Source organism: Malaya genurostris, chromosome 1 (assembly GCF_030247185.1).
Source record: "Malaya genurostris strain Urasoe2022 chromosome 1, Malgen_1.1, whole genome shotgun sequence".
NCBI lineage: Eukaryota > Metazoa > Arthropoda > Insecta > Diptera > Culicidae > Malaya > Malaya genurostris.
This window is the reverse complement of record NC_080570.1, coordinates 166,007,329-166,015,892: the sequence shown is the minus strand read 5'-3', so window position 1 is coordinate 166,015,892 and position 8,564 is coordinate 166,007,329. Positions and strand designations below refer to the sequence as shown.

Genomic DNA, 8,564 nt, shown 5'->3' with positions numbered 1-8,564 from the left:
TTTATATTCATATTCATATAAATTTAAAGACTTACTTTAGGGTCAAGATTGAAACTTATTAAAATTTGACATGTTGCACAATTACTACAGAAACATTATTTTGGTTGGATATGTAAGACTATTGATTTCACACGTTTTTGTAACAAATTTGAAAATCATATGTGCTTGTGAAACCTACTGAAAAACCTGAAATTTTTTTTACTAACTGTACAATAAGTTCATTTGAGCAGTTCCATTTACGCTTTCCACGTAACAAATACTACGACTGTTAAGCATATCAAACAAGAACCTTTTACACATCATACAAGCAAAGTGCGCTTTTCCAATCACACAATCGTTGTGAGAAGTGTTAAGAAATACAATACAAGAACAATGTTTGATATTTGAACAGGTTAGCAAACTACACGAAAAAAAAATGTGACTGAATGTGACTGTTGGATTAAATATCTTGATAGTCTGGGACATTTTTAGCTGTTTGTAGATAAGTGTCGTTGAAACTGCAATGAATACCGTTTGGTATTTAAAAATATTGGTTTGAAAGCAGGTTTCAATACAATTTTACATCGCGTTAGACGAACCAAGTTTGACCGAATAATTGTTCAATCGGAAAAAAGGAAAAAAAAAAGAATATTCGTGACAGACGGCTGTCTAGAGTTTTGTGAATTCCATAAAATATTCGCTTCGTGCACCGTACTTACTGTTGAGATCTTATTATTTACTAAGCCATAATCAAATCTTCTTCCATCTCTAATAACACAATTCCTCTCCCGAGATACTTGTTGAGATGCAGTAGTATCCGCGGTTTCTAGAAACAACGAGTAACGAATTACCATTTCTTTTCCTTCCTAAGTTGTCTTTATTGACCATTTATTGAAAACTTTTGTGTGAGTGGATGTTAAATTATTTTTAATTGAAAATAGTTATCACAATAAACTATTTAGGACAGCCGAAATAAAATCTTTACACTAATTAAGCAATTTATTTGAATTTAATTAGATTAAATTCGGAGATGAATGTATAATATCAGGAACCGAAAATATCTGGCAGAAAACCATAGAACGCTTTGTTTTACTAAACATGTTAACATATTTAACATGCTAACCTCATTCCGTCCTAACAAAAAACAAAAGAAAATTTCGCAAAGATAAAAATATCATATCAAGTGTTCAATTTGATTAACAAGAGAGCTATACAATATCAGCTAGAACAAGACTGAAATTCGGAGAATAAACCTGCCATCAATCGCCATGGGCAGTTAAATTTCGATATAGCGTGAACTGATTACAGAAGCAAAAATACATGAATTGCCACAAGGTATGCTCTTGAAAGAGGTTGTACACGACGTCAAGCTTTGTAAAAAAAGGGATTTGCTGTGGGAATCGGCTTTCTTGAGCAGGCATTTTCTTGTGAAAAAGTTGGTTGGTAAGCTTTTTTTACGACAACGATAAGACTTCCAACCTCTACCATTTCATGTTGCCGCCTCTTTTTCGTCGATGGTGATAAGCAATAAGACGAGGTAACTTAAAATTACTGTTCTGGTCCAACTTTACACGAGTTGTTCAAATGTAGAGGGTACTTTCCCAAGAGTGAAAAACAAATGTAAATGTAATGAAAAGAGAGATATAATTAAAAGTTTATTTTACAATAGGGCTATTGTATCAATAGTCATCTCAATACTAGACTCGTCATAATATTTTGCCGATTACTCAACTATCAATCAACGAGTTGTGATAAAATAGGATACAATATCTTTGCTTCGGTTCCAAAAAGCAATTTCGCAGAAAAAAAACAGTTGGAAAATTACTGTTGTTATAGCAACGCGAAAACTCGAAATGAATGCAATCTTACCTTTAAAATCAATACATCTAGCAGAGACGGAAGATCTCACTTCAATGATTTCCGTATATGAGATAACTACTAGAGCCGTTACCCTAGTACAATAAGATGAAAATGTTAATGGATGAAAATAGCCAACGAAAAAAATTTCCGAGCAGACCAACTCTATAATGGAAAATTGACGCCCTTTTAAAACCCGCGTTGGCGGATTTCTTTGGTTAGTAGACCAGTAGACCCATTTCTGACACATCTGTACAGCTGTTAGGTTGAACTGCTACTGAAAAATATATATATATTACACTTTAAGATTCAACGACGGTGATGATACATGCGCACTAGAAAGATTCATTCGATAAGAAATGAACCAATGAATTTACTTGTTGAAAGTAGGTGACATACTATTACTTCATACTTGAACATTCCAAATTCAGATCTTCTGAAGTTAAGACACTCGTGGTTGTAGTGATATACTGATATTTAAGCATAGCTTATATAAAAAAAAATATACCAAGCCAGCTGTCGTATGTTCGAGCCCCGACCAGAAAGGATCCATAGTACTACTAGCCATGCAATGATTCTGTGCGCTAAGAATCGGCTGCGAAGTCTGTTGAAACAGAAAGGCCAAATTCCACGAAACGAATGTAATTCCAAGACTTTGCATTGCTTACATAAAAAATAACTGTTTTACAGAAATTTTACGATTCGATAACTAAAGTAAGATTCAGACACAGTCAACCTGCATTCTTGTAAAAACATTCAAACACAACGTCACCGTTACGGAACGTCTTGACGGCCGGTGCGTGTGAACGTTTCGGCAAACAAAGTACTAAACAAACTTTGACGGTGACGATGACGGAAGGAAACTGACTGTCTGAATCGTTCTTAAGTCATAGAACAAAATATGAAATCTATTCTTCAGTTGGAAACTTAGAGATGATGAAATTTGAAAAACATTTCTTATGGATAACCCGCTGTTACGGACCAGTTTAATAATTAAATCATATCAGACTATTTCGTGTGAAAGTGGCACCCAAAATAACACCTTGATCGCGGTGACAACTGCAATTATTCGCCACGTTAATGAGCATATTTTACACACATATCATATGCTATCCTGTATAATTTTTTCAGTGGATTTTAAGGGAAACAACCCGAAAAACCAATTAGTGATTCGAACAATAGCTTAATCTTCAATATATCTAGTACCACTACTGCTAAAAGGTGTGCCAGTAAGTCTAAGAACGATTTGAAAACAACAATACAAGCTTAGTTTTTGAACAATCAAATTTTTATTTCATTGTACTGGTCTCTGTTATATTCTACTTAAGTTCGGCGTAACTTTTTCGAGATCCATTAAATCGAACGGAGCGAATTTTTTTTATCTTACGCTGCTCATTAGTTGAAACTAATGACTGTTTGCCAACGTTGTTGAATACTTTTCAACATTTCAAGTATTTTCAAACTAGGTACGAATTCTACTCCGTTGGCTTCGTACCAGGCTACGTGTCCTTTGCGTACTGCACTGTTGCCGAATTCGACCAAAACAGTACTCGATCATGTTGATTTTTTTTTTCGAATCATGAAAACTAGGCGCCGCAGAAAGCTATTACGAACGTAAACATCCGCTGTCATATGTATGGATTCTAAACCATTCCACAATCATACATTTGCTTACCAAACCATTATCTTTCTACCTTTTATCTGTGCGGCTTATCAGGATCTCCAATAAAATGGGTTTGACAGGCAGTATTTAAAACTAATTTCTAATTTAATCGTAACATTAGCTTTAGAATGATAGATAGCTTTAGAATGTATTGTCGATTTTTCAAATTGAAATCTAATGATGAGTGAGTTTGAAAATTGCACTTTCAATGTCATCGTGGTCGGTCGTATCTCGTACACAACTCTGTAATGTTTGCGCAGTAGTGAAACCACCAGGGACTAAAGAATTAGCGTATCCCGGATCCCTTGACTTAAGGGCTCTCCGCATTCGGCCGATCCGACCAATCCGACCGATCCGAGCTCTCCGGCGTTGACTTTTTCTCTGCTTCGGCTATGGCTGAGCTACGGGCGTGCGCATGTATAGATACGCTACGGTGCGAAAAGCTCGGTGAGGAATATCGTTGCCAAAGATATGAATTTTTTGTCGGGTCCGGCGTACCTATAAAAAAAAGATCGGCGATGGTTATGTCGGTCGAATGCGGTTTGACCTTTAGGGGCCCACAAAAATTTATCATTTTACATTAACAATCGAATGATCTAGAGAGAAAATATGATGTAAGATAGAAAGCGTCTCTCAAGTACACGATCAATTGCCTGCAAACTTAAGTCGCGTTTCAAGAACATCACCATAATAGCAAATTTGATGAAAAGCAGTCATGAATGAACTGAAGCAACATCCCTTCAGCTTGCCATTACAATGCTGCTTTGCTACCATCCGACCGATATCAGTTCTTTCTAAGAGTCCTTCACACAAACTAACCCGGGTGCCCTTCGACGTCGTTACACCATTGTTGTTGCGTTAAGTATAACAAGATATAATCACGGTCAAAACACAATCACTCTCCCAGAGGATAATTAGTTAAATAAGTTAAGGAAGACATATTCACGTAAAAATATATCTAAATGGCGAACGTATAGAATATCTCTCGAGACGGATTGCAAAAATATCACCCGTTGTCTTCCGAAGTTGACGTCTGAAACATACGAATAAATCAATCAAGAGACTTGAACGTGAACCTTAAAAACTTTTTTAACTTTCTAAATTGAGCAACCACAAAGGTTGCATTGTTTTAAAGAATATATGGTCGCAATTCGTCGAGATAGTCTTGTTAGTAATTGGTCAATTGTTTTAGGATATATCGGTTATTAGTTCCCGGTTCCGAAAATACCGCAAATAGCAGCCAAAAACCTCAACCATTCAGAGCGTCGAAGCAGAAAGGGAAAATTGAAAACTGTTATGTGAGAATTATGTCAGTTGCTGACCAGTACTTGGTTCCGGAAATACCGGGACAAAAACTTCAAAACGGAACTCAATTCATTTTCTCAGTCTGAACCGAATTTCAAAGTCTTAGTTTTAAACGAAAGGTCTCTACTCTATACACTGCTGTTGAATTTCATTCGGATCCTACTTCCGGTTCCGGAACAACAGGATGAGGTGTGTTCAAAATTTCAAACCATCATTTAGAGCGACGAATAATAAATCGGAAAGAAAAGATGGATTAAAACAGTTTTTTTTTTCATGTAAACATGTAGAAACGTGGTCATCATCGGTGTTTGCACGTTTTTTTATTATTATTATTATTTGACAGGAAAATCATTCCGTTTCTAATGCCTTTTCCGCTTGAAGCCAAAATTAACCCAGTTCCGACCAAAACCGCTATCACAATCATACATTTGACAGCAGTTAGGGCAGAACCTTAGTTGGGTTTAGCTTTAAGCGAAAATGCCATTAATGTTATTATAACGCGTTATATTACATAGAATATTTTTTCTTCTTATAAATTTTAGATCACCGACGATCAGGAAATAAACTTGGGAACCAATAAATGTCTTCCGTTCCTTGTTTATCAATCCACGCAAGACCATCAGAAAGAATTTTTTCTACAGCTTGTCGAGCCCGAAGTTCAGTCCAACTGTAAATGTGTTGTTATTTTAAATTTATATTATTACTAGCGGCCCTTACACAAGCCAAAATATTTGTTAGCACTCGACATTTTGACAATATCGTTGAGAGTTTGATGGAAAAAGACCACGTATTCGATGTTACTACTGAATATAAATAATATTGTCTTATGTAAGGTCCGCTACTAAGTCATCTTAACTTACCCTAAATTATCGACGAGCATGGTAATAGTTATTAATCCCTGCCCTTGATTTGCAGCCTCGCTCAAAACTGATGTCTCTTGTAAACTTAACTCTCCCGGAATTGATTGCACCATATAAAGATCTTTTCCAACAGGATATGCAGTGAATCCATTACCAAAAATTTTAAGTTTTTTCGTTGCAATCAGGATGTCTTCATTTGTAATTTCTTGATGAATTTGTTTCCGGCCTCTTGCGGTTACAAGTCGAACTCTTAGGTCATTCAACTCTATTAATCCTCCTATTGCAGAAATAAAAGCCAATAACAGATTTGAAATTAGCAAACATGCTATCCTTACCAGTAACGTGATTCGCTGCTAAGCAAACTTCCACCACTTGCACTCCAAGTTCATAATAAAAGTCGCCCATACCAAGTACGCTCCAAAAGCTCTTCCCAGATGCTAATGGATCAACACCGATTGCTGCACACATTTCCTGGAACTGTCGTCGAAATTTTGCATTTTTTTTAATCTCAGATTTGTATTTCGCCGCAAATTCTTCCAAGTGTTCTTTGAGTACATCCAGTTGTTTCACCATTTGTTCAAATTGTGTATCTTGTAACTCCGAACCTTTATCGCGATACTTTTCGGCCTCTAATTTTTGTTTCTGAATAGCACCTATTCCAGCTCTGCGACGCATTTTCTTAATCTGTTCCGATTGCAGTTTGTTTATTTTTTTTATTAAATTTCACAGCCCGGAATGTCAATCGATTTATCGACTAATCGATTAATAAGCTAGTAAGCGACTGAAATTTAATCGATTAGTTTGAAACTTGTGTTCGATTTTACGAAATATTCGAAGAATCCAATAATAATAATCGAACAATTTATCGAGTATTCCAGAATTAACAGATCGAGTAAAATTTAATCAATTAGATTGAAAATTATATTATCGAAATAATCAAGAAATTCAAAGCATCCCACATCCCTAGCCGCAATTACCGAAAGAGAGAGTATAATAAAGAGAGAGACCGGCTTCCTGTCACGGTATCATCTTGATGAGACTAAAATAAGAACGTCAAAAATCAGCTGATTACAACGTAAATAAACAATCCGTAATGCAGTCGAATTTCACTGTACCTTGTTAGTTGTCCGAAAGTTTCAGATCCCTGAGCCGATTTTCTCACAATAATATGTCGATTTTCCTCAAATACAGCAGATAGTGTTTTGGAACATCAAGTGGAAATAATTTTCACAATTTGAGAATCATCGCAGTATTTGGTCTCAGTAGAGTGACTATAATCAGAGTGGCGACAGCTGTTCGTTTGGAATGACAGCTCCCAGTTCCAAACGAGCAAACGACCTGTCAGTTCAATGTAAAGCTAATGGAATGTTTTGAATTGTTGCCAAAATTACGGATGAGATGTCGTCACTCTGATTATAGGCACTCTAGGTCTCAGAACGCGAGAGGCCAAACCCGAGCTGCCATTTTTTTTATATTTTCATTTGTCGGAAAACTCAATCTGTTCAACATCTATGATGAAAAATCTATTGGCAAGCATCATTTTACAAAGACAAAAATAACGAAAGAACGACCAACAAGAATTGAGGTTTCTATGCCCGGTGAAAATTGAACGGCGGCCCTACTGAAAAATGGGTGGCCACCACGTTTCCTGATGAAAACAAAATAATATGTAAAAGCGATTCACACGCAGCATCAAGCGACTATCACCTTCATGGAACGATTACGGAACAACAACATTAATCGTAAGCAATTCATATGAAAGGACACTACGTCAAGTTCGCGGAGCATTCTAACGTCGGATACTAGAGCAATATCCGGCTAAAAAAATAATAAGTTAATCTGGATGTCGACCGAAGTTTATTGATCGTCTGAATCGTGTTTAATGCATGCGTTTCCTGATGAAAACAAACCAATCTCATTTGCATTTGTGGTTGTAGGTGAGCTGTCAGAGAGCCTAATATGCTATTACTAACTAAATAATGATTTGTCACAAGGGTATAGAGGGTATACCCTTGTGTCAAATCATCGACGCTAGGAGAGAACTGCGTGGGAATTATAAACCACTGGGATATTTCGTAATGAAAACATACCTCATATGTTATTCGGCTAAAGCACAATTCACACGTAATATCAGGTGACCGTTACTGGCAAGAAATGGCCATGGAAAGGAGCTGTAACACTTATTAACAAGCTATGTCAACCTCACGGAACGTTTTTACGTTCGGAACGTGTATACGTTTCAATAATGGACCCCTTAAACGAATCTAAACTGTCGGAGAAATCCCGTTCATGTTGAGGAAAGCTGACTGATCGTCTGAATCGTACTATAAACGGTTTGATGACAGGTGTTTCGTGATGAAAACAAATACATTTCAGAATGGCGACAGCATTTGTGGTTCTAAGTGAGCTGTCAGAAAGATTAATTGAGAATCTGTGAAACACAGATAAATCGTGGACCTGGCATCTCTGAAGTGGACTAATATGCATTTACACGTTGAGACCAAAGTATACTTGTAGGTGTAAATTAGAACGAGCAACATTAGGTAAAATTTTATGAATCTAATTGCTTGGTTTCACCAGCATGATTTAGCTTGGGTTATGGTTATACTTTTCTCACGTTTGACATTATTCTGCTGAGTCACATCCATAGCTACTAGAAAATAAATTGATTTTGGTTTTGTTTAAGCGTTTACTTTCTGGACTTCATCATAATCCTGACTTTCTTACCGTAATGCTCTTGAAGGAGGTTGAGAATATACCAATGAACATAAATTAAAATTTTATTCTACGTGATTCCACCTTCTTCATTTATATAAGTCATTCATTGCGCTGACCAGATTAAAAAAAATCTTGCACCCTTGGTTATTGATTTATGCTCAAATTAACGAATATCCAACTTA

The 8,564-nt window shown here is 36.3% G+C and overlaps 1 protein-coding gene across 3 annotated transcripts; it reads right to left on the bottom strand.

Annotated features, from left to right (window-relative positions):
• Positions 1–5,077: 5,077 nt before the first annotated feature.
• On the bottom strand, positions 5,078–7,062 carry LOC131426687 (vacuolar-sorting protein SNF8). 3 transcript variants are annotated; one of them, XM_058589590.1, is made up of 4 exons: positions 6,780–7,054; positions 6,000–6,728; positions 5,665–5,941; positions 5,078–5,471 (listed from the first exon to the last, which is right to left on the bottom strand). In XM_058589590.1, the coding sequence occupies exons 2-4, from the start codon at positions 6,337–6,339 to the stop codon at positions 5,348–5,350; spliced, it is 741 nt and encodes a 246-aa protein (XP_058445573.1). In that variant the 5' UTR covers positions 6,340–6,728; positions 6,780–7,054; the 3' UTR covers positions 5,078–5,347. The 3 variants fall into 3 exon arrangements, with proteins under 3 accessions (XP_058445573.1, XP_058445572.1, XP_058445574.1); XM_058589589.1 differs by having other exon boundaries at positions 6,000–6,703; XM_058589591.1 differs by lacking the exon at positions 5,078–5,471 and adding an exon at positions 5,477–5,607 and having other exon boundaries at positions 6,000–6,703; positions 6,780–7,062.
• Positions 7,063–8,564: the final 1,502 nt, after the last annotated feature.